The sequence below is a fragment of the Chrysoperla carnea genome, chromosome 2 (genome assembly GCF_905475395.1).
Source record: "Chrysoperla carnea chromosome 2, inChrCarn1.1, whole genome shotgun sequence".
In the NCBI taxonomy this organism is placed as follows: domain Eukaryota; kingdom Metazoa; phylum Arthropoda; class Insecta; order Neuroptera; family Chrysopidae; genus Chrysoperla; species Chrysoperla carnea.
Genome location: NC_058338.1, coordinates 5,674,334 through 5,701,777, shown reverse-complemented (window position 1 = coordinate 5,701,777; position 27,444 = coordinate 5,674,334). Strand labels below are relative to the sequence as shown.

General features: G+C 30.4%; 3 protein-coding genes across 6 annotated transcripts; 1 reads left to right on the top strand and 2 right to left on the bottom strand.

Annotated features, from left to right (window-relative positions):
• The first annotated feature begins 831 nt into the window (after nt 1-831).
• LOC123293212 (translation initiation factor eIF-2B subunit alpha) lies at nt 832-3,057 on the top strand. Its single transcript, XM_044873953.1, has 8 exons — nt 832-970; nt 1,034-1,135; nt 1,207-1,346; nt 1,441-1,557; nt 1,651-1,760; nt 2,273-2,417; nt 2,495-2,620; nt 2,905-3,057. Exons 1-8 carry the CDS (start codon nt 958-960, stop codon nt 3,052-3,054), a joined length of 903 nt encoding a protein of 300 aa, XP_044729888.1. The 5' UTR covers nt 832-957; the 3' UTR covers nt 3,055-3,057.
• Nucleotides 3,058-6,055: 2,998 nt separating this feature from the next.
• Nucleotides 6,056-18,550, bottom strand: LOC123294296 (tyrosine-protein kinase Fer). 4 transcript variants are annotated; one of them, XM_044875428.1, is made up of 14 exons: nt 18,164-18,550; nt 12,932-13,028; nt 12,671-12,866; nt 12,034-12,171; nt 11,447-11,692; nt 11,145-11,331; nt 9,408-9,590; nt 7,766-7,966; nt 7,525-7,701; nt 7,246-7,459; nt 6,917-7,069; nt 6,554-6,676; nt 6,371-6,493; nt 6,056-6,231 (listed from the first exon to the last, which is right to left on the bottom strand). In XM_044875428.1, the coding sequence occupies exons 1-14, from the start codon at nt 18,548-18,550 to the stop codon at nt 6,089-6,091; spliced, it is 2,568 nt and encodes an 855-aa protein (XP_044731363.1). In that variant the 3' UTR covers nt 6,056-6,088. The 4 variants fall into 4 exon arrangements, with proteins under 4 accessions (XP_044731363.1, XP_044731366.1, XP_044731364.1 ...); XM_044875431.1 differs by lacking the exon at nt 18,164-18,550 and adding an exon at nt 13,323-13,437; XM_044875429.1 differs by lacking the exon at nt 9,408-9,590.
• A 4,687-nt stretch (nt 18,551-23,237) lies between these two features.
• LOC123292111 lies at nt 23,238-27,192 on the bottom strand. Its single transcript, XM_044872663.1, has 3 exons — nt 27,004-27,192; nt 25,512-25,655; nt 23,238-24,935 (listed from the first exon to the last, which is right to left on the bottom strand). Exons 1-3 carry the CDS (start codon nt 27,145-27,147, stop codon nt 24,765-24,767), a joined length of 459 nt encoding a protein of 152 aa, XP_044728598.1. The 5' UTR covers nt 27,148-27,192; the 3' UTR covers nt 23,238-24,764.
• Between the last annotated feature and the right edge of the window lie 252 nt (nt 27,193-27,444).

Genomic DNA, 27,444 nt, shown 5'->3' with positions numbered 1-27,444 from the left:
AAAATCGCGAAGGAAATCAGAGTGTGCATAAAAGTTCAATTTCTAAAAACGTCGGTAATTAAATTAATGAGTCTCAATTTTCGGGATTCGATTCCCGATATCGCGTTAAACTACACGACCGTCTACGATCAAAACAAGATAAATCAAATTAAAGTAATAGTCTTAACAACGATTAGAAATTAGAATCAAAGAAACTTAAGTTTTTAAATGAAAAAAATTTAGAAATTAAAGTTTTAAGGATGAAAACTTTGTAAAAATCTCCTTGACCCAACCTTGTCCTAAATTTGAATGATAACGGGAATTTTGATTTTATAAAATCAAAAATGCCTTTGTAAAACTAATAAATAAAAGAAAAAAAACCCATGTATGTATCGCCTGTGGGCTGACACAGATTACCATTACCAAGAAAAATTTAATGACCAAAATCACAAAAGGTTGCGTTCGCTAAGAATAATTTAATGAAATAATTGAATCTGGTTGGTTCACAATTCAACAAGTGACGTCATCAATATTCGGATAATCGGATATAAAGCTCGGTTCACACGGTTAATAATGAATCGAATAAACTAGCATTATATAATTTTATCCAATTTTTTTTAGAGACTGATTATTGTATAATCCTTAAAATATATTCTAAATTTTTCAATATTCATTTATAAATGGATAATTAATTTTCTGTCTCAATAAAACTCATAATAAATGAGCATGTATGCAAATATCCAAAAGCACTGAATCTTCATTTCTTTGTTTACCAAAAATTTTTCATAAATAATTACACAAACTTTTTAAGTCAGATTAATTTAAGTTTTTTTTTGATTTTTTGGAACGTAACCCAATTCAAACCAAATGTTATAACCTATATCCTATGATTTCAATGATCGTTTTAATTGAAAGTAATGTTAAATTGAATATTTAAATAGTATATAATTTAATATAATCATTACAACATAATTAAAAATGCAGAAAGAAGGTGTTTTTTTTTAATTAACAAAATTTTTCAAAAAGAAAATATAACCTAAAATATGTTTTTTAGGTATTGATACCTTTTTTGGGAGTATTTTAAAAGAGGAACCTGATGTTTCTGCAGGTGTAGCTGCGATTAGAACATTATTAAAAGTTTTAGAAGATGATAAATGTATGTACAAAGTTTCAACTTTGGAAAAAAGCCCTAAAAATTAAGTTTTTTTTTTATATTTTTTTATTTAGCTGAAACCGTACAAGAGTTGGATTCGAATTTACGATTGGCTGTTGAAACGATGCGAAATACGAATTATCCAGTCACAGCTGTTTCCTCTGGGTGTGAATTATTTCTTCGGTTCATAACTTTGGCTAAATTAGATACAAATGTACGTTTTAAAGCAGTTTAAGCTCTATTCAATAAAAATTATGAGCAATGTAATCGATTTATTACAAATTTAGATCTATTTTCCATTTTTTTAGACCTTTGATGAATGTAAGTCTATAATGGTACAACGGGGTAAAATGTTCTTAATCAAATTGGAAGAAGCTCGAGGGAAAGTGGCCCGTTTGGCAACACAATTCATTATTGATGGCTGTGTAAGGATTAATTTAAAAATATATCAAAGTTTTAATCATTAACCAAAAGATCTCGTAGATTAAATTTAAAAATATAATTTAACTTTTTTTTAGAAAATTTTAACACATTCTAAATCTCGAGTTGTGTTGGAGACAATGCAATTAGCAGCCAAAAATAAACATTTTCATGTATATATTACAGAATCTGCGCCTGATTCCAGTGGGTATGTTAAAATTATGTTTTCCTGTCTGAGTCACAAAAGCACATTTTTCTTTTAAAATATTAAAATTAAAAATTGTAATTTTTAAAATTGTATATCACGTGACCTAAAACGCGGATAAACCTTGCTGTGATGTCATATCGGTATGAGTCATAGACCATCAATTAGTTCAGTGTAGACAGCTGGGTATAATATATACATAGATAATAAGTATTTATATTTATTATAATCAGATGTCTATGAATATATCTGTCAAACTTATTTGTGTTATTTCATATAGTGATACCCATATTACGTCATCAAATTGGATGCCCGCGTTTTAGACAGTTTAAAAAAGGTTTAAAATTGTTTTAAGTTTTTGGCAAGAAAGCGTGTGTATTTTTCCGAAATAAATTTTTAGCAAAATCAACATTTTGAAATTCGTTTTCAAAAATAGTGAAATACCCTATTGTTTAATGATTTTTTTGAATTTGATGATGCCACCGAGTATAATGATTTCATTACATTTTTTTTAGAATTATCATGGCAAAAGAATTAGAAGCAGTAGGAATTCCATGCACAATTATTTTAGATTCAGCTGTTGCATATATTATGGAACAGATAGATATGGTCATGGTAGGCGCTGAAGGTGTTGTAGAAAGTGGGGGTATTATAAATAAAGTAAGTATTTTTCTAAGGAAAGTAAATATTTGAACTTGATAATGAATTTTAAATCAATTGTCATTTTTTTTTGGTAGATTGGTAGTTATACTATAGCGTTATGTGCTAGGGAAATGAAGAAACCATTTTATGTGTTAACGGAAAGTTTTAAATTTGCTCGTGTTTATCCATTAAGTCAACAAGATGTTCCAAATGAATTTAAGGTAAATTATTGGATGCTTATCATCTAGTTTGTGTCGTGGACGATGAGAGAAGGTTTAGGGTATATAGACTGTTAGAATCGGAAACAAAGGACGATTTTACAGGTTCTTAAAAATGAAGAACTAAAAACTACGTGCGAAAAATTTTTATTCCGCTTCTAATCGGAAGATAAGTCTGAAATCTAAAGATTAAAATGTTTCGTATTTTGTACATGCACAAAATAGATGAAAAGCTTCTTTTTGTTCTTCGAATATTTCCATATGTTTATCCCTTATTTTTATTACAGTATATCGCAGCTACAAGAGGTAAAGATACGAGTAAAGAACATCCTCTCGTGGATTATACACCCCCAGCGTATATCTCATTATTATTTACAGACTTAGGTATTTTAACACCATCTGCTGTGAGCGATGAACTAATAAAATTGTATTTATAGTTAATTTCAATCATCAATATAATATTTTTTATATAAATCTTAATTCTTTACCTTAATCTCTTTATTTTTGCTACAGTGTCTCCACCCATGGGCGTTGAAAAGGGGAGGGAGTAGGTAGGGGTAGCTGCCTCCATAGACTTATAAAAATAGTTCAAAGCACCCACTTGCTTTAAAAAAGTAAAATTCTACTGAATTGATCTGCTATACGCTTTGAAAAACTAATGAATTACACGAAAACTTACCAGTATTAAATAATAAAATTATATTCCTAAATCTTCCCAAACAATTTCCAATAGGGTATTATCGTTAGTCAAAAATAAATTTGAAAAAAGTTATGTAAAAATATACTTAAATATTCTGATTTCGAGTCATAAAAACACATTTTTCTTTTAAAATATTAAAATTAAAAATCGTAATTTTTAAACTGTATATCACGTGACCTAAAACGCGGGTAAGCCTTGCTGTGATGTCATATCGGTATGAGTCATAGACCATTCGTTAGTTCAGTGTAGACAGCTGGGTATAATATATACATAGATAATAAGTATTTATATTTATTATAATCAGATGTCTATGAATATATCTGTCAAACTTATTTGTGTTATTTCGTATAATGATACCGATATTACGTAATCAAATTGGGTGCCCGCGTTTTTGACAGTTTAAAATTTAAGTTTTTGGCAAGAAAGCGTGTGTATTTTTCCGAAATAAATTTTTGGTGGCTTTTTATTAGCAAAATCAACATTTTGAGGTACTTTTTCAAAAATAGTAGAATACTTTTTTGAATAATAATAGCTTTAATGAAAAATAGCACTTAACATTTACATAAATTAAAAAATAAAATATTTAGTAACATTTGAATATTGGCGCCATACTGCCATTTGACAATTAATGGTTCAGGTGTACGGTTAATTAACATAACCTATAAATCAACTTAAAAAATAGGTGTAATTAATTAATTATACATTCCCAAACTCTAAAACCGTCTTTATCGTAATTCCCAAATGATTTCCTTTCCAATTATATAAAAATTAAGTGGATTTAATTTTCTACCTGCTAATTCGCTGATGAACAATTAATTACAGGAAAACTAATAATTCCCAAATTCTAAAATTATATTCCCAAATCCTCCCAAACGATTCCCAAATGAATGGAAGTAGTTTGAGTGAAAAATAACAATTTTATCTGCTAAGTATACGGAGCTTTTAAGTTCTGCTTCTCATTAAGAAGTGTGTTGATCAGTAATCACAATAAAATTGTGATTTTTAACAAGAACGTTTTTATTCTGTAATCTGTTGATACCGTGCATCGATATCTAAATTTAATAGTAGCATTAATTTTTCGAAAAAAATGACAAAGACATTTTCATGTAAAATTTGTGATTTAACATTTACATCGAAACTACATCGAACTAAACATATACGAATCCATACTATTTGTAAACCGTTTTCATGTGATGTATGTGATAAAAAATTTACCCTCAAAGATGGATTAGTTAAACATAAAAAAATCCATACCGGTGAAAAACCATTTGCATGTGATGTTTGTGATAAAAAATTTCGTCAAAAACACAGCTTAAATGAACATAAACGACTCCATACCGGAGAAAAACCGTTTACATGTGAAATTTGTGAAAAAAAGTTTTCTCATCAAAGTGTTTTTTCGATTCATCAAAAAATTCATAGTGGAGAGACACCTTATTTATGCGGTGTCTGTAAGAAAACATTTCTCGGACGACACGAATTCGAAAATCATAAACGTACTCATTCGGGTGAAAAACGATTTTCATGTAATAGTTGTGATCGAAAATTTACACGAAAGAACAGTTTAAATAGTCATAAAAAACAATTTCATGGAAATATTCTTCAGTCTAATATAGTTTCTGAAAAAGTGATACATCCAGATAATAACTAATTGAGTTAATTGTTTCAACACCATGCACATGCTGGAGTGCTAATGTTTGAATTATTTATTATTATTAAATTGTTAATATACACGAAATATATGCTTAAATATAAATAAAATCATATTCGTTGTGTGGGTAGTCATGGTAGGGACAATAAAATCGATGCCAGCGCTTCCAGTGAAAAATTTTGGCGATAAAAGACGCTGTTATGACTCATTTGCAATTCTTTACATGTTAATGTTATAGAAAATGTCAAATTAAAATTATTGAAAAACACTAATTAATTAAACTTAATGCATTAAAAATTGTGAAAAAAAAATCAAATTGCATAAATATGTATTATTTTTCAAATGTAAATTATCATAATTATTTATTTAAATTTGTAAGACAATGATATTAAATTTTCAATGTAAGTCATAAATGCAATCCATACAATTATATATGCATCCATACAACTTTATAATTAAAGTAGAGTATCGTTACCATGGAAACGCCTCCAATAAAACTCACACACGATGCGAATAAACATACGATGCTGCTGTTGCCACTCGTCACGGATATCCGTGTCTTTAATTAACCCGTGGATCACTGGAATAAGTGAATACCACCACAGGATGAACGCAGAAGAACAAAAAATCCACAGACTCGTGCCAACTCGATCCCCACAGGATGAGACCATGCGAGAGAAAATTCTCAATCCATGACTCTTAACTGTATCCACAAATATCTGAAATTCTAGGCACGGATATCTTAACTTTCAAAGGAAATTATGTTTGATCAATATCTAAATGACCGAGCTTTGCTTGTTATATAAATTTAGTATGCTCAAAACCCCTAGTATACTAAATTTCAAGAAAATCGTTGGAGCCGTTGAGGAGATTAAAGTTTCTGAGAGAAAACGACGTTTTTTAAAAGTGAAACATAGCTAGATCAATTTTTCGCCCCAAAAAACCCTAAATATATAAGGTGAAAGATAATTATTGCAGGTACCAAAATTTTTTTCCATTTCTAACTAAAATAATTAAAAATTCAAGAATTAATAAAAATGATGAATTTATTGTTAGATAATTGACAAAATATAATTATATTGGCAATTTATAAATTGTAAATATATGACAATAATTATAGTTATCTTAAGGCATTATATAAAATTTCAACAACACTATAGATTTCTGCAAAATGTGGTCGACCTTCTGGCTGATATTCCCAACATCGTAACATTAATCGATACATTTCTTCTGGAGTTCCATCAGGTGCTGGCATACGATATCCTATATAAACAAAAATTCATTTAACAACCTGTTTAGATTAATTAGTCGAATGCAAGTAGTCATTATAAATGAAAAATGACGGATCCCAGCTATAGTGAATGTTTTTTTTGGACATGCAGTTGTATTTTTGTTTACTTACCTGCGTCAATTCGTTCTCTAGCAGTAGAATTACTTAAGCCTGGATAAGGTGTACAACCTTTTGAAAATATTTCCCATGCTAAAATACCATAGCTCCAAACATCACAAAGTGATGTATATTTACCTAAAATATAAATTCAAATTACTCGACTTCTTTCAATCAGTTAAAAAAATAATATATTACCAAAATTTAAAGCTTCTGGTGCGGTCCATTTAATTGGAATTTGTTTCATTCCATCAGACACAATATACTCTTTTTCTTCTCTCGACATTCCAAAGTCAGATATTTTTACCATATCATTAGTTCCTGAAAATCACCAAATGTAGCTATAATGTAAGTTCTTAGGTAGATCTGGCCCTACCCAAGGGCGAGAAGTACGCAATTTGCAATAGTTAACAAGAATAAAGTTTAAATTAAAACATCAACTTGAAAAAAGCTGATTTCAAACGGCTAAAAAGGGTCCAAGATTTGCATTGGCTAGGTACCCAAACATGGATAATATGGGTCTGTTTTTATATAAAATGGAGATCCAAAAAAAATACTTACCAACTAAACAATTTCGAGTAGCTAAATCTCTATGTATACAATTTTTGGATTCTAAATAACACATACCAGCTGCCACATCTTTACACATTCCTAATAATTTATGTTGTTGCAGACTGTCAGAGCGATTTCGTAAAAATGTTAGCAAAGAACCACCTGAAAAAAAATAGAATAAAAAATCAAAGCTTTAGAAAAATACATCAATTTTAGTTCGATGCGAAATCGATTCAAGTTCTAACAAAATCAACGTTCAAAATTTGAAACATAAGTCTCAAATATTATCATACACTAATTTTTTGGAAACGTTCTTAAGAGAAAAAAATGTCAATTACCTGAAACTAACTCCATGACTATCATAATAGGCTGCTTTTGAACACAAATTCCTATTAATTTTACAATATTTGGATGATCGTATTGTTTTAATATACGTCCCTCCTGTAAGAATTTCTTCTTCTGTTCTTCGGGTAATGTTGTTCGACATATTTTTACAGCTACCTCTTGATTTGTATCCTTCAATTGTGCTTTGTAAACATCCCCAAAATTTCCCTATTTTTCATCGAAAAAATATTTCAATAAATATTGTTAATAATTCAGTACCAAAATATACTTACTCGTCCTATTTTGTCTAACAATTGAACATCGTCATTATTTAATTCCCATCTCTCTCTCGATATTGGTTGACGTAATATTGCACCCGATCGACTCGTTACTGGAATTCCACTTGAATACTGATATAATATTAATTCACGTATTGTAGGAAATGAAGGTCCTTCAAATCGATAAAGACCCTACGAAGATAGTAATACTTTTAAAAATCAATTCAAATGTAGAGAGCCTAACTTTTAATTATACCTCGGACGTAGTTTGAACAATAAAATGTTTATGGCCACCATTCCAACATACTGATACCACTGTTTGACATTCATCATTTCGTAATGTTTCTCTCACAAGAAAATCGCCTTCTTGTGTTAATAAACGTACAACTTCATCTCGTGGTAAAACACCATGAAACCATTCTTCAGTGCCCAAAGACCGTATACCATTTTCACTTTTCTGAAAGTTAGATTGCAGAATTAGCTACAGAATTTATATTAATTTTAGTTGTTAGTTTATCGCCGATAATCTTCAGCTAATATCAATTGCAGGGTAAGCAGATAGTTCAAATACCAAAATAGTTTCCTCAAAATCGAATGGCCATTTGTACTTATCGAATTTACTGCTAACTCGGTAAGAGTTAATCCATTTTGATATCTAATCCATTGAAGAGTTTCGTTGGAGTTTGGACCACGAACAGTTTTTAGAAATTCTGCATAATTTGCAGCGTTTGAACAAATCGAGAACCTATGGATTGTTTGAAAAAAGGTTCTCAGGAGAGTAAGGTGTCACAATTTCTTTGTGAATTTAATAACGTATGCCTTTTATTGCTTTTGCCTTCTCTCATTTCACAAGAGGTTAAGGGTTGTAAAAGTGAGGTAAGTACAAACATTATACCGTTTTTTTTTTTTTGGTATCTAAATTTGGAAATATAACATCTTTATGCATTTTTGGATGTATTAATTTTTGGGAAAAGATTTGCATGCACATACTGAAGTATTTAGAGGAAATAATAAAAGCTTGAGGGGGTAATATCATGAACAAATTTACAAACGGGTAGAAATTTAGTTACGGAAATGAAAAAAAGTTCGTAGCATTTCTGGGATCCAGTATTTCGCAGATGATTCCCAGCGGACGTATATGTTTGCCATATATTTTTTTACGTAATTTGATATTTAAGTATTTCTTAAAATTAATTTTAAAACAGACAATTTTAGAAGCAGATTCTTCTAAGTTCTTTTTACCAAACTATTTTTAACATGCGGTTACTCAAATCACTAGCAAGGACATGAACCTTTTGACCCGAAGAATCGATTTTTGCTTTTGGATAAAACAGACAGCCCAAAAATGTTGAGAAATTCAGAGTTATTCAGAGTTCCTAAGAATTATTAAGGTTTATTCTTTCTTCAAATATTTTTCCATAAGGAATGTCTGAAGATCAGCTAAACTGTTTAGCCTCGCTTACTATACATAGCGATGTAGAGGTCGATGTGCCCCTTGAATAATTCCTGCGTACAGACTTGCCAGAAAACGATATGAAACTCTTGTTAATCTCTTCTTGTCCTTACTAGTGACTGAAGTAACTGAACATTAAAAAAATAGTATGCTTTTTACAAAATTTATAAAATGTTAGTACTTAATACACAACAAAAAACCAAGCTTTTAAACAATTTTAGGCTGAAATTGAAGTTAAAAGTTAATAACATTAGTACTTAGAACAGAGCACACACTTAATATTCAAAATGTTGGAACATCAAACGACCAAACAAGGAATATTTTCTTGTTTTTGCTTAAAAATGCAATTAGAAAAGGTTTCGAGAAATTTTTCGTTCGACATTATTAAAACAAGACACACATGCACATAATATTCGAGCATAAAGTTTTGAATATTAAAACATACGACTTTATCATCATTATTCTCATTTATAATTTGTGGAACAGAATCGGCTCGATTTACATTACGTGCCGTTGCCACTGGAGAAGATGGAACAGATTTCCATTTAAATGGTCTATGTTTATTGAATATACTGTGTAGATGTTGATTAAAAGTTAACAATTTTTGTGATAAAGAAGAACCATTTTCCTGAAAAATATTTCGAGTTCATTTAATATAAATTAAACATTGAATAATTTTGTAACTCGATAGAATTGGTAGATTTTATTTTCGAAACAAAACAATTTTATTTTAATGGGTAGAAAAAATCGAAGAAAAGTACCAATACGCCTAAAACGTTTTGAAATCTGGAATAAACCTCAAACTCATTTGTGTATTGATTATAGTGTGCTTGTACGATGTTTCCAGGTTGAAAATTATAAGGTTGGGTCGAATTTTGTTGAACGAGAGTAATTCTTATCTTAGTTAATTATCTTCTTGAAGTTTATTTTCTACGTTTAAGAGATTTATTGTAGTATCTTACAATTTGGCGCCCGACGTGGGGTTCAAATTTGCGACCTTTAGTTTTAGAGTCCCAGAAAAAATTCAGTCAAATTAAATATGAAAAGGACGTGAACGGTTGCATCAAATCAGTTTTTTTTAACCCCGAACTAAAAAAAAGGGGTGTTATAAGTTTGTCTCTACATTACAAACAACATAGCAAAAAAAAGCCTGATTTGAGGCAGAATTCATTGTTTAATATGACTGAATTAGAGTATACTCCAAGCTCGAGAAAAAAAAATCGGGTAATGAATGAAAACAATTATTGCAACCAACAAAATTACCATCTTTGATACCATCCATAACCTGCATTTTGATTAAAACTTTACCTTAGCTATAAAGCATTTAAGTTAGTTGATTAGTTAATTATTCAGCAAAAAAAAAAATTATTTTGAGCACCATGATATTTTCCAATTGTAAAAATCCATTTTAATGTTCTCTTATTTTTTCGATCTTTTATGAAATTGTGTGTATGCATACCTCATAATAAGAATGCCACTATTTTTATCAGAATATCTTTAAAGCTATAAGTTTGAAAACTTTATTAATAATCTTTCTATAATCTAATATCGACAAAAATGAATCCCCAGCCATTCGACAGAAGTGAAGTTTTAAAATAGCCCTGATCCACCCTTCCGCGGAGTATCCTCGGCAAGGTAAACCGAATTTAAGCCTACTACATGGACCTAGAATAAAGGAATCGATTATTCTTGACCAATATGCGACGATTTTTCAATCAGAAATCTTTGCCATGTTGAAGATGCCCAAATCAGTAACACAAAAGATTACAGTGAGGTACATATCAGCATCTTCTCAGATAATAGGGCCTTTAAGGCGCTAATATTACCATCGAGGATTGTCTATGAATGCTTTGGGGAACTGAACTGGCACTGAACAACACAGTCAGACAAATCTGAGTACCGCCACTCTGGCATTAAAGGGAATGAAGATGCCCAAAGGCATTTAAAGATTCATTGGGCATCTCATTTGGGCATCTAAAGATTCATGACCTTTCTCTCAATTAAGTTTTGCTGAATAGATTTGGATTTTGTGGCTAGAAATAAAACGAACAGGTATGCATTCAAACAAATAAAAATCAATTTTGAAATAAGAGAAAATTAAAATAATTTGAATAAAATATGATTAGTTTGACATTAGTTGTGAAATATTTTAAAATTCATATAAAAATGAGAATATGTTTACTTGATTATCATTTGGTTCCTCAATACACAACGGATGTTCTACTGGTATATCACAGCCGGCCGGTGCCTCTTCACATCCCAATTCATTTAGGGCAATCTTTATTAATTCAACTTGTCGTACAAGTTTACGTTCATGACATCGCAGTTCATTTAGTTCTCGTCTAGGTGGTTCATCAACCAAACAATTACTGAGAAATGTGCGTAAAAATTTTCGTCAAAAAATATATGTTGAGGATAAACAGAAAAAATATATATATAAATATTTAAAACATGCTTTAGATATTTTAAAATTGTAATTTATACCTTCCCGCTCTTGAGGATGTTTCGGGGATTCCAATTGTTTTTCCATCTATACTTTCTGCTGTTGTGGCTTGAATTACACTTTGTTTATCTTGTACTTCCTTAATTCGAGTATCTAATTCTTGCATTTTATTACGTAACCAATCAACAGTTAAATTATCGACTGTTAATTGATTTGCTAATAGTTGACCAGAATCTTCGACTAATGTTACATCAAAATCAAAATTAACGGGTGATATTGGTGTCACTCTGAAAATATACAAAAGAAACTTACTTAAAATATACAAGTCATGCGATTAGGGAAATAGTTCCTTCACGTGAAGAATGGGATCGAGATGTACCTTTCCTACCTAATCACATCCCGGGCCATATTTTTATACATATGGGTTAAGGGCTGCAGATCTATCTGGTGTTGGGGGTTGATTGATCTAGAATAAGGGGGTAGATTCTTGTCGGAAATTATGCAGAGCTGAATAATCAAAGAACAAAGCGAATTGTAAACTAAGAAAGTGTGACCACAAAGTCTTACAGAAGGAGGAGAACAAGCAAATATCGTAGGTCAGAAAAGCTAAACCACTTGGATTACTTACTTATTTTTTTCATAATAACTTTTATATTCTTCGGAAGGTTTAATTATGACTAAACTATTATTTATACGTTGTTGAATTTCTTTAAATTGTGTAGCTGTTAAATCCGTATATTTGGCAATTTCTTGTAAAATTTCTTTCCTAAAAAAAAAAGAAAACATTCAATTAATTTTATCGAAAATATCGAACATGTACCTGAATGAACAGAAAACTGATAGCCAAGGGTCTTCAAAACATTGTCATTCCGATTTAAATTTATTTGAAAATACAGCTTAACTGAATAAGTCTGAATTAGACAACCCATAAACGTTTAGAAATTCAGAGCTATTCAGAGTTCCTAAGACATTTTCAGAGTTTCTAAGTCTTTTTAAGAGTTTTTAAGAATTATTCTTTCTTCAAATTTTTTTTGCACCAGGGTAGATAATCAGTGATCCTTCGTCTTACAATTTGGAGATAATTATTTGTCTTTTGGGCTCAAATAAATGAGCTATGACCTTTATTTCGTTGTTTTGGATATGGTTCATTTCCACTGAACGTTTTACGGCGAAAAATACAGGCCCTTTTAACTTCTGGACACTCCCCTTCAAGACCCTCCCCTTTAAGACTAGACCTGCTTTCAATTTTTATTGATTATACTTACCAAGTTTGTACAAAAGTCTCTTGTATATTTTGTTGATGTTCGAATAAATCTGGTAATAATACTGTTCGATAATCTTTTTCGCATTCCGCTGCCTCACATATTAACAATACGTATTCGTTATGAGTTAAATGTAATTTTCGACATGCTTTTTGATATTTTTCTCGAACGTCATCGACTTTTCTACCAGCTCGTCCAGCTAAATTATAAGAGACATTATTTTAATATCTTATTTTAGCTACGACATGAGAATTGTAAACTAACCTTTTACATAAATTTCTTCGAATCTAGTTCTCATCATTTTATAATGTTCTAAATATTTACGATATTCGGTTTTTTTCCGTGTGACTTCTTCGGATATCTGAAAATTAAAGAAAAAAGGATTACACAAAATTATTAATAGAAGATTGAGCTAAGGATTAATTATCAAAATGGAATAGACAACTTAGGTTGGAGAAGGCAGTTTGCAAGTTAGAAGATAAATTCATATCTCTTTCTAACTAGAAACATAATTGTACTCCTCTCAAAGAACATATTGTCAAATATAATTCAAACGGGTCGTTCGAATAACCAAGCAGCTTCGAAAACTCTTAAGTTCTTAAAATTAGTCTGGAAGTATCTAATCAAACTCAATGACTCAGGCGAGAAAAATAACCCATAATAGTGTAGAGGAAATTGATGCAGTGTATGTCCTAAGAAATGAAAGGGGATTTATCCCCCACCAACCGGGAGGGAAAAAAATGGCCCACAATGCAAAAAAATCGTTATAGCTTAAACTTGGTGTCATTTAACATTGATGAAAATATATTTCCCTAGTCATATTAAGTGATTTCACGAATCGAACTACCTTTTTAAAGTGAAATACATAAAATTTTTGTAGCCTGTTATCATTTTTAGTAGCTATCATAAAATACTATTCAAATGATGACAAATTTTGATAAAACTGATATATTTACATGCATTTTTTTAAATATTTTTATCAATTTAAAAAAATAATTGTTTCCTTATATGAAGTCATTTTTAAAATATTAATTTCGATCCAGAAATGCAATTTTTTAACAGATTATAATTTTATTTTATCTTTGAAATATTTTGTAATTAATAGTTTTATACCAAAAAAAGACCAGTATCTAATTTCCGTAATTTCGACTATGAATCGATGGTGGAAAAATTTTAATGAGTTTCATTTCTAAAACTTTGCTAAATAGTTCAAAGTGCTATAATATCATATTTAAAAAAATTAGTATTTAAATTTGGCACGCTATCTTCAAAAAAATGAATCAAAACATCCTCATCAAAATACGTGGTGCTTGTGGAAATAGCACTGCCTATAAATAGTTAATTAGAAAAAAAGACATTTTTTTAACGTTAAATATGTAAATGTGGTTTGAAATGATTATGATTGATTGGAGTCAATATGACTCATATTTTCGTTATTTATAGGAATATCGATTTGAAATTTTTAACAGTTTTGGTGATGGGTCATATTTTTTACAATAATTAGTTTTTCGAAATATTCAGAGGGACATTTTTTGCCATTGCGCTTTATGTTAATCTGACCCTACTTGTTAGGCAGAGTAAACTCTTAATAAAAACATCAGAAACAGTTGATTGAAAATGAGTAAACACAATTTTTCCTGGAAAGAGTTAACAAAACCTGCTGTGGTTTAGTAAAAGTTGATTCACTAGGAAATTCGACAGAGACATAGTGATTGTGCGTTTGTTTTGATTGATATCTTGTTTGTCTGTTGTAATGCAATATATCCTAAGAGCTGAGTGGCTTTTTTTGAGTACATATTTGAGGCATAAAAAATTCTCTAAACCTGAACAAAAAGGTACAACCATGTGCGGTCGTTCTGGTATATGCTATACAGAAAATAACAAAAATTCTTCTACATAAATTCTACGATATGCCTATTAAATAAATTATTTTTAAAAATTTATTTATTGTTTGTATACTAAATATCAATAAATTAATTTATTTAAAAAATTTATTTATAAAAAAAAAAACTAAATATTTATAATATAGAAATACATTTATATTAATCGCATCGAATATTATTTTAACTTAAGATACTCATTTGTATATTCTAAAATATAATTTATTTAATTCAAACAAAATTCTATTTATAAAAATCAAAAGTTTTAGTGAATGAAAAAGATGGGATATTTTTTTTCACTACATCTAAATAATTATTTCGCTATCCTTTATATTTTAAAATATATACACATGTCTGTCCATTATTGGATATTAGATTAATGTAGGTCATAGGCGATGTTGAGTATGCAAAAATCAATGAAAACATTTTTTGTCGTTAATATGAACGTGTGAAAAAATTTCGTCGACTATCTAAATTCCATGATGATTCCTAAATATCCAGTATAACTGATGCTAAATGTGTAGTCACTCGAGCGTCGTCGAGACTTATTGGAATTTGATCAGATGATTTTAAGAAAAAAAGGTCCTATAAATTTCTTCAATTTGGCGTTGGGAGGAGGACTTACAGGCCTTAGAAAATGTAAAAAAACAGATTTATGGCGTAACTGGAGCGCGTCAGATATTAAAACTGTAATCCTGCCAAATATCTCTGATAACGAAAATATATTAATTTGACGGTTTGGACGGTCAAAAGGGTTAAAAATGTAAGAAAAAAAGTAACTCGAGCGCGTCTGATTTTGGAAGGGGTCGTTAAGTGGACCCCAACAAAGCTCTCATATCTTAGACTGACGATTTGGAGGTGACGTAAGTTCATGGTGGATTTTTGAAAATGCAAAGCAAATTTGACATATGTAGAAACTAGAGCGCATCAGATTTACATTCTGGAGGTTCAACTTGATGCTCCTATATTAAAAAAGTAAGTTTAAGCACCGTGGCGTCACTTTTATGAGGCACAAGAAATAGTATGTGGAGCTTACTATTTTGGAGGGATTTGCTACGGTATGTCTAGAACTACTCATCTTCTAAAAAAAACATAAAAACTTGAGTCGATTAATCGAGTCGAGTAGACGTTTCTGACCCTCAAAAAATACCGTCTTTTAATACATGTTCAGTCTAATGAGTGTCGAACGAGTGTCGTGTGTGGAAATAATGCAGATAAGAGCCCGCATCTAAGTATAGTGAATGTTTTAAAAACAAAACAGCACATTCAAAAAAATAAAAAAACGTTAAAACACACAAGACACATACAAACACCTGAAATGCAAAATATAATGTTTGCATATATTAGACAAAGATATCAATAATATAAAATTCAAACATAAGAAATCACGCCCAACATAACTTTTAAATGAAATAAATTACAAAAAATAATAAAAAAGTAAACCAGTGGCTGCTATTCAACAAATATGTATTTCAAAAAAATGTTTTTGAATAAATAAAAAAATCATATAAGTTATCTTTTTCAATTGGATATTTCTATATCAAAAAATCTAGAGAGTGTGATAATAAACTATCTAAAATATTTAAACAATCTTATAGTTTATAATAATACCATAAAAATTAAAAAGATTGTCGTTGATATAACAACAAAATTTTAATTCAATTATGAGTTCATCGAAGATCCATCATTTGATGAACAGAGACGACTATAGTTTAGAGTATTGATGATTGAAGAGAGATATCTATATTATCAAATTTATAAGCAACACTTGCACACAATATATCATATATTTTTGTAGTTGCGTGGTATTGTAAAGCTAAAAATAACCCATTATTTGACTATAAACCCACTATTTGGTTTATATGTATGTACCGTGAAATTAACCAAAACTTTTTTACAATACTGTAGGGAAACAATCACCATAATATGAAACAGGATGTCTTCCTAAAACAGTCTTTGAACCGTGCGTAAACTAGCAATTTAGATTTAAGTAGTACAATCATCTAATTGTTTTTTTATACATAAGTGATGTCTCTGATGTCCATTTTTTTTTTATTGATTCTTTGTAAGTATTACATATTATACCGTTTTTATTTGAGTTTTAATATAAGTAGTTAAAACCGTTAATTATTATTAATCGCATCACAATAAGTAACAAACCATTTCAATTAGTGAATTGATCAGTCTGTCTCCATTATTAGTTTTTATAATTATCAATGTGCTTTACAGTTTACAACTCCTCAATCCTCTTCTCTACACAGATGAGACAAAATCATGTTTGATGATGTCTGAACACTGCTGACTGAACCAATAGACTCACCAGTTCAGCACTGACACTGAAAATAGCATAGAGATGATTCTCCTCAAACAACCCAAAAGATTTCATTTTAAAAAGAAAAAACTGAAGATGTTTTGTTTTGTCAAAATAGTACAGTGGAAATAACATTTTTGTTTTGAAAATTAGAGATTGTATCCTTTTTAAAATGTATATGAAATATACCAAGGGCTATACAAAGTTTAGTTCCAAGTTTGTAACGCTTTAAAAATATTGATGCTATAAACCAAATTTTGATTAATTAGTCCATTTACGGTTATCTGTCTGTCTGTCTGTCATCACGATTACTAAAAAACGAAAAGAGATATCAAGCTGAAATTTTTATAGCGTGCTGAGGACGTAAAAAATGACGTCAAGTTCGTAAATGAGCAACATAGGTCAATTGGGTCTTCGTAGGATCCATTTTGTAAACCATTAGAGATAGAACAAAAGTTTAAATGTAAAAAATGTTCCTTATAAAAAAATAAACAACTTTTGTTTGAAACATTTTTTCGTAAATATCATTCTTTACCCCTGAGAGCGCAATCTTTATTAATCCTTTTTTTTTTTCAATACATACATCGTGTCAGAACATGTCATAATAATAGGATATTAATATTCAAATAATAATATTTATACTAGTGCTCCCTGTTAATGACGTATTAATATATGATCTGTCTGTTGAAATGACAGCTCAATGTATTGTTATTAAAGGTGTAATATCCACGTATGTAGTAATTATAGTATATATCTATGGTAATATCATACAAAATATAACTAACTTTACCATACTGCGACCCCGATAATTGAGAACTATAACTGAAACCTTTATAATCGAGACTGTCTCTTATTCAATGTCTGCATAGCCTTAATAATTCTATAACTGAGACCTCCTCTCGCAAGATTGCTCTACAATCTATCACCTTAATCGCCCTAAAATTGGGACCTTCATAATTTAAATTGTGTCTCCCAAAATATTGTAACTTTGTTTTGAAATCAGGTCCATGTCAAAGAATCGATTTTAGAAATAGTGACCTGAGGCTAACAAGGGCAATTCAAAAATAAGATTTTCCAGAGCGATAATCGTTATGTTTTTTAATTTATTTCTTATTAAAAGAAGGTAAAAATCGAAAATTACTTCTAGACACCTAATATAGTCCATTCTTTACTATTAAATGTGTCTCTTTCGAAAAGTATTGACTTTGGAAGTATTTTCAAAATAAGCACCTTATTAAACTAGACTATTTTAACTGGATTAAAAGTTTTTTTATGTTGTTTTTTTTTTTGCAAAACTCTTTTTACCTGACTAAATTGTTGTGTAATACGATTATATTCCTCTTGAAATTGTTTACGCACTTTACGTTTTTCCACAATCATATTTGTTAATCGCTCTAAACTTTTTGTTTCAATAAAATCCGCATTCTGTTTAATAACTTGTCCAGTTGTTTCAAATTCATCTAACATTGTACGCCATGCGGATGCAATTAAACTACCTGATAATTCTTCATTACGTTCAATTTTAATACCTTGCGATACAATCGATGTTAACGATGTTGCATATTCACGATCACATTTTAATTTATTTGATAAACAACGTTTCATATTCTCTAATAAACGTAATTCAGCATCTTGACGAAATAATAAATTTTCATAGGCAGCCCTACCTTGACAAAATACCGAAAAACACATTTTTTATTTTTTGTCACAGCACAGTAAAAGAAATATTATTTAAAAAAAAAAATTAATAAATATTTTTAACAAAGAATAATTTCTAATTTTACCACCACAAAGATAAAATTAATTAAAATAAACTGAAATGTATTCATAGTTTGTTTTAAAAGGAAATTTAATGGAACTTTAAAAAACTTTTTCTTTTAAAAACTAATTTACATCATCACTCTAAATTCACTTGTAGTTAAATCATTCCTATTAATTAACTAATAGTTTTCTTTTAATAAACAGAATATGTTTTATTAGTGCAAGTGTTTGATATTTTTTAAGTGCAAATAATAAATATAGAACTTGAGTGTAGTGCTAGTGTAGTGTAGTGTTGTAAAGTGTATTGTTTGCACTATAGTACGTACACACCACACTAGTCGCGTGTGTTGTGTATACTACTCACTACTGTGAACTGAATAAGTGAATATTATTATGTCTTTAAAGAATCGTGGAGTTTATTGTGAATATTGGTGTAGTATAGTGTTTTTACCTCTATACAGATCAAGCAGAGGTGTTCTTACCCGATCTATAATAACAACAACAACAACAATAGGCGCTACAGTGGGCCTTGGCCTCCTCCACAATACGCTTCCAGACGTTGCGATCCTGGATCTTGGTTCCCCATCCAGTGACTCGCATTGTCCTCAAATCATCCAGCACCTGGTCCATCCATCTGAGTCTTGGTCTTTCTCTCTTCCTGGTAGCATAGATCTTGACGTTAAGTATCTTCTTCGGCATCCTGGCGTCTTCCATTCTCTGGACGTGCCCAAACCAACAGAGTCCGTTGGATTTTAACTTAACAATATCTTCACCATCCAGGATTTCTAATATCTCGCTGTTGTTCCGGATACGCCATTCTGTCTCATTGATTTGTACCGCTCGCTCCATAGATTCTTCTGATATATTTTCCGTTCGAACCTTCTTATCTTCTCCTGATCTTCTACCGTGAGTGTCCAGTTTTCACTCCCATAGGTTATTACTGGTCGAACCAAAGTCTTGTATATTTTCAACTTTGTCCTTCTTGTAATCAGCTTGCTTTTCAAGAGCTTCACATTTGCAAAATATGCTCGATTGCTTCTCTGGAGTCTTTCTTTTATCGCTGTGCTAGTTTTTCTTCGTTATTTACCTGCTCTCCGAGATAGGTGCATGAAGAGACTCCTTTAAATATCACATTTTCAATCTGAAGGTCTTGGACTTTCCTCCGATCGGGTGAGGCTGACATATACATGTAAACAGTTTTCTTTTCGTTGACACTCAGTCCTAGCTCTTTACCGTTCTTTTCTATTTCCTTGAACACGTTAATCAGACGGTCCTTAGTTCTCGCTATTATGGCAATATCGTCCGCTTATGCGTATATTTGGGAGGTCTTGTTGAAGATGGTTCCTCTCTGGTCAATGGGTTATATTGCTTTATGCAGTGCTATGATGAACAGTGTAGTGGACATAATATCTATAATAAGCTACGAAGATATATAATAAGCCCAATCGATAACAAAGCCCAGATTGCCAATTGTCTCGTAAACGGCTTAATTTTGGTAAAAACCCCATTAAAGAAATTTATTTTTAGTTACTATGTTTCTGTCTACAAATTTTTAGATCAATCAACAAGGCAATGTTCTTGAAACGTTTCAGATCCCGTTCTAATAAATAAACTATCATTCCATTCAGCACCTGTATATGGAGGTGTATGTGGCGTACACATTAGTTTTGTGTTTAGTTGAAAACACACACATATTATAACTATAGGTATTCACCTCAGAATCAGACATATAGGCTAATGTTCAGTTAATACAAAAAAAATAACTGTATTCTGTAATATTTATATTTGTAGTTTGTAGTTTGTACGACTTCCAATTACTTCATCGAATATTATATTTTTATTGTAGATACCTACTAGGATAGTTTAACCATTACCTCACTGCTACAACCAGAACCAACCGTTATTACCTCAAAAATGTAAATACAATATGTATATGTATATACATTTATTTATTTTACACAGTAAGAAAATTGAATAATTCATTAAATTGGAATATGGAAGTCTTCCTTTAAAAGTTTTTTAAACGCTAACGTTTTACTAGCTAACGTTTTGTTTACACTTAAAAACAAAATACCAAATAAATTTCTAAACATCAATTCAATTTGTATGAAGTTTGATTTCAGTTTATAGGTATTTTTAGCTCTCATTAGCATATACAGAGTGTTTCGGAAAAATAATGTGCAAAACTCATAAACAACTAAGGGAATGTTTATATGGATTGATGGCTATATTTTACTTAAATAGTAGCAGAAACAAAAAACTAAAAACGGTTAAAGTTCGAAAAATTTAAACAGAAGTCGGATTTGAATGCAGTTTTTGGCATTTGATTCGTTAGAGCGTCAGGAAATTTTGTGACCTAAATTGATTTATAAGAAATTATAAATTAGGCAATTTGCATTATAAATTAACCGTAAATACCTATACTAAATTCACAATCCGGTTAATATTGATGAAAATGATTCTAAATTTGTTACTCGAGGGTTTTTGGGATCACTGGTCTCCGAGGTACCTGTTGCTCCGGATAGCCGGTACCTCGTGCCTTGGACACCATGTACCTTAGGGATCTGGTACCAAATTTTGACCCCAAGGCTTCCGAATTATAAATACGGTCCTGTCAACGATGGTGTTATCACAGTGATGATATTGGTTTATATGATTTCGAAACGCAAGCAAACATTATCAATAATGACGTCATACTACTGTAATTTAGGTACGTAACCTAAAGATTTTTAAAAGAATGTTTCTAAATGCCTGCACTATAATGCATTAATAAACAAGAAAACCAGTTACACACAAGTGCTGTTAAGTGTGATCTTATGGCTTTACAAACAAAAGAATAACTAATAAAAATATATACGTAATAAATTAAATGAAATTATATTTAATTAAATCTTTATTCATAATTATTTTTAAAGACTATACAGAGAGTTTTTTACATGCATATTATTAAACTGCATATGCTTGCTAATATTTATACATATTTAAAAATGATCCAGATTTGATCACGAGAGACTCCAGAAATCGTGTAGTTTCTCCCGATATCAATATATCTACTCGAAAGTTCAGTCAATAAATCGATTCTTTGATAATTGTTTTCATGTTCAGGTATTTGAGAAGGATATTTATTAAAATTTTTAATTATGGAAAAGGTGGGTACACAAAACATCAAAAATATCATACAGTATTATGATTGGGTGATATATAATTACATTAATGTCACTACCTCCCGACTTCGCGGAACTTTGAGGTGGCAACCCTAAAATGACAATATTGGACAATATTCACTCACTCACTCAATTGTTCCTTATCTTAAAAATGGTTACCTTAGATCATTAAGTACATAGACTGAGCGTCAAGGAATTTAAAGTGTGCCAACATCTGAGGTAATTGCTTGAGTCAAAGGTATCATGGCGGCGGTATGGAAATGTCAAAACAAAGTGTTGTTGTCATACTTCTTGTCATTGTAGATTCGTGAAAACAAAATGTAAAGTGACATGCGATCAGTATTTTTTAAGTCAAAAAGTGAAAAAGTTCATTTTGTGGTTTGATTTGACATTTAAGGTATGTTTTGATAAATACCCCTATTTTAAATGACTATTTTTTTAAAATTATGTCCCTTTATTCTTTTAATAAATATCTTTACCTACCTCAAGCAATCACCTCAGATATTGGCACACCTGTCACTGTACGGAAAGACAGGCGATGCTCAGTCTATATACTTAATGGTCTAAGAGCAAAACATATTGCACTAATGCAATGTAAAAAAATGCTGTCCATAGACCTTTTCATTTTAAAAAGTGATGTGATAAAATGAATAACAAATATCTTGTCCAACTTATTATTGTCTGTCCAAAACAATAATGAATCGTAATTGAAATGAAAAGGTCTTTTGGCTTAATAATTGTAATATGGTTTGGGTACCATACCTTTAGGGTTGCTACCTGCTCAATGACGGGCTTAGGTTTTGTCGGGCCAGCGCGTGGCCATTGTCGAAAAAGCAAAAATTAGCATTATGATTGCTGAATCGCCACCGCGATGGATTTGACTTCAGCAACTAGAGTAGAGAGAATTTATTTTGTTCATGATTTTAGTGTTTATAGGATTTTTCAGCTTATTTAGCTGGTATCACGATAAGAAGTCAGTTGTAAATCTTTTATATTCGTTCTATATTTGAGTCACATTCGTGCAGAATTTTCATGTTTGTTCGTTTTGTTCACTGTCTATACATGGTATTTCAATAATTAACTCAGTCAATTGTTTGTTTGGATTAAATTTTTAGGAAAATAAAAACTTAATTAAAAATATATTTCTAATTAATTGCTACTTATATTATTTCTTTGTTTTTTTCACATTACATTTATTTTCTTAAATATTGTTTCCCCCATAATTAGGTACTTTATTTACACAAAGTTATGTCGTCCATTATACGATATCAACTGTTTATTTATTTATTTATTTTTTTATACAAAAATGATTTTCACTTTTAAATATTGTGTGCACAATTACTTATTTTAATTATTATATAATATATATAATAAGACTGTTATGAACAATTACAATTATATTATACAAATGAAAATTGGAAAAACAAAAAAAGAAAACTTATTTCTAAGATGCATATACAATTTTATAGCGATGAACTTACATATAATACGCCTCTGGTGGTTAAATTATGTAACTAAATAGATGAGTCTGAATCCAGTCACAAAAAAAAAAATCTTTACAAGTTAATTGTCTGGGATTTACAGTGAAAGGACGTAGATAGTCCATTCTCTACAGTTCGAGTTAATAAGTAAAAATAATTGCGCTGAGTCGGTCAAAATTTAATGAGATTTTGTTATAATATCAAATTTACTCGTAATATTCAAGGGTGTAAGGTGGGAAATTTCCTCCAACGGTATCGATTAGCATTACAATTATGTTTCTGGATACTTTTCTACTTTTTATAATATAACAAATTGAAGCTCTGTAGACGAGGTCGTTAATTATTAGTTTCCAGTTCGCATTACTGCAGAATATTATAAATCAAAAACTTGAATAGACAGTCCAAAAATTAATTTTTAAAAATTTAAGTCTGGGCTTACATGTAACGGTATACCAGATAGGTTTACCTAAACAAGTCACCTATAAAGGAGCGTGTGTGTTAGTCGCTTCAGGTAAACCGGTGCAGGTATAGCGACTTGCGTAGGCAACCGGAGAAGAATCGAAACTCGATTCTTACTACCAGCACAGGCATAAAGTCAACTGTGGCGAGTTGCCAGACAACTAGCCATAAGCAGAGATCCAGTCGTTTATGTATTTTTTCACCTGTCCTGCACAAGTATACAGTTACGTGTATACCCAGCCTTAGTTATCGCAAAATTAACGCAAGGTTTGAATCTACACAATTTTTGAGGTAATATGACAATGAAAAAACAAAGACAGCGTGACAGCCGACAGTTTATGGTTTAAAAAAAACCATTTTTACAAATGAAGAGCGTTTTCTTGTCCAGTAAGTTTTTAAAATTAACGAAGGTACAACAAGAAGTTTTATGTCAGTAAAGCCTTGGTGTATTAACCCGATATGCTATAAATTTAACCGGATTTGCCATTTCATACTACAAAACGAACTATTAGCCATAATAGATTAAAATAGTCCACCCTGTATACTTCATGAATCAATAAAAAATGTACAACTTGCAATTAAAAATGTTCGTTGTTTTTCAAATTTACTTCTTATATGAATTTTGACTCTTTTGACAATTTTTTTTACTAGAACACCCGAATTTGTACTGCTTTTTTAAATATGTAAACATCCTGAAATAAAACTATGATATTGACAATGATCATAGATATAATAATATTAAATACAACCACACATATTAGTTTGAATTATTTCCACAGTGGCGCTGTAATCGCAAAGCATGTCGCCAATATATATAATTTAATAAAACTGATAACTATAAATTAATTTAATAAAAATGTTTTAATAATAAAAAGTCTTTTCTTTGTTTTTGTTTGATATTAAAATAAATATGCAGTACAAAAAACAACACACTTTGAAAATTTTTTGTTTAATTTATCCATATTTTTTTAGGTTCCATATATAAATTCTCATATGACTTGCTTTTCGCTCAAAAAACACACGACGATAAATAATGATTGGTTATTTTCTAGGTCGTCGATGATAATGTTTTGTTTTTGTTTTGATGTTTGATGGTGTAGATTCAGTTGAATGTCGTTTTCGTGGCCGTACATTACGTACTGTTGCTTCGTTTACAGGATTTGGTACGTTTGTTGTACCCGCTTCACGCGCAGCTTCAGCATCTAAGGTTTCCTGTAATTAGATAAATTTGAAAAGTATTTATGTGTGTTTAAAGCATCATATTTGATAGACATCATTCTCCCATTAAATAACCAGATGATACATCATATTTGTTACATCCCGAATTAAAAAAAATTGGTGTTATAAGTTTGACCACTATGTGTGTTTGTCTGTCTGTGGCATCGTAGCGCCTAAATGGATGAACCGATTTTAATTTTTTTGGTTTCATTTAAAAGGTAATTTAACTGAGGGTGTTCTTAGCAATGTTTCAAGTGCGAGCTTAGAGTCCTGTTATCGGAAAAACTAAAAAATTGGTGATAATCTTCAAAATTGATTCAGTTTGGAAAAAGCATGACGTATAATTTTAACATGTAAATAATTTTGGTTCACTCATCATCTCGTTATCAGATGAGTGATGTTCGACCTTATACCGCCTCTTGTACTATTAAGAGAGGCTAGAAAGAACCCCGCACATTTATTATTAGATTTGGGTTTTTGCTTGCTGATCAAAAGTCCAAAGATGAAACCCTTTGAAATCTTTAGTTTCGGAATTACAGTTTACGTTTAAAAATTTTGAATGATAATTACTTTTTTCTTTTGTAGCACCTGCTTCTGTAATAACTTCTGTTGTTTTCTGGCGTAATTAATTCTTTGAACTAATTTATGTTGTTCTTCTAATCGAGCAATACATTTCCAACAAACAGTTTTTGGTAAAGGATCTGTTACGGATACCTGAAACAACCAAAATAATTATTATATATATATATACTTTTTTTGGAAACAAAACGTTTCAAATTGCTGTGATTTTTATGTAAGTGAAAGTCCGTAATACATTTAATAAGCCGGAAAATGTAGAAAAGTGGTGGAACAGCTCCGATTTAAAAAAAATTTTGTGTACGTGTTCCTTAGAACTTCAGGAACATTCAGTCGCATTACACCTCGGCATTACAAAGAAAACTGAGCAAATTAGAGTAGTTTTCCCATCCCCAAAGCATTCCAAATAGTAACAGTGAAAACAAATCAAAATTTCACCGCGAAAATCGTCTGCCGAGGGTTAAAACATAAAACACTCACAAACTTACTAAAGTTTGAAAAATATAACCGAAAAACGGATTTTTCCCTTTTGTTTTCACCTAGTATATTAGAGAAATTTTGAATTCGTATTCAGTATCCCATTGGGTATATTTACTCCCCAATTGAGTGTAAAGGTGTAATTATTAATGTAATTGAGACAAATAAATTTGGTGTAGTTTCATAAGCATCAGATATGGCTCAGGAAATGACTGTGGATGAAAATGCCAATAAACCTGAATTAGCTGAAACTGTGAATGAAAATTTAGAAGAAAATTAAACACTTCGTAGATCAACACGGATACCAAAACTGAAAGCTATGCCAGATTACGTATATCAGGCATTGTGCTCCAATCACGTAGATCCTGAATCGGTTTCCGATGCCTTAAATAGTGCTGATGCAGATTCATGGCGTGATGCTATGAAACAAGAGTATGATTCTCTCATAGAAAACAATACATGGTCTATGTGTGATTTGCCGGAAAAAAAATCATTAAAATGTAAATGGGTATTTAAAAGAAAAGTGTCCCCGAATCAAATACGGTACAAGGCAAGATTGGTAATCAAAGAATGCGCTCAAGAATATGGCATCGACTATCAAGAAACATATGCTCCCGTAGTCAGATACACCTCCATCCAGATATCTTATGTCGTTGGCAGTAAAATACAATTTAGATATACATCAAATGGATGCAGTTATAGCATTTCTGCAGGATGATCTGGAAGAAGAAATTTACATAAACTCCCAGAAGGTTTTGAAGATGGTACTAAGGTATGTCGATTAAATAAAGCCATTTATGGGTTAAAGCAGGCCAGTAGAGCTTGGAATCAAAAGCTCAATAAGGTTCTTCTAAAATTGGGCTTTAAACGTTCGTTGAGCGAACTAGTAAACTAGTTTTAGTAAACTAGATTCTTTTTATATGAAATATCAGTGATTCTAAATATCACAACATCATGGACATCAAATTTCAATGAAATAAACAATAATAAAATGAACGGGAATACTTACTTTTACTGGTAAATGTTCATGGATCCTCTCAGATAATTTAAGTTTTAATCCTAAATCACTATAAATATGTATTACAACTTTGTTCATTTCTGAACACAAACGGCATATGAAACCCGTTTTGATCGCTTTTTCCATACTCCCCATTGTGAATTGTTTTTTATAATTTAAGAATTATATAAATAATTAATTATTAAAAAAAAACTGTATTCCATACAATATTTTTATACCAAAAATTGTTTGTTTACACGTCAAAACATTTGATAAATAAAACGTCAGAAGCACAAGGCCATTATTTGTAACAAATTTGAGATTAAACAAAAAAAAAAAATAACACAAAACAAAATAGAGTTTATTTACTGTATAAGAATTTTTCAAAATTAATTAGTTATTAATTAGAAAATTCTGCATTTTGTATCTTTAATAATAATCCTCAATTGAATT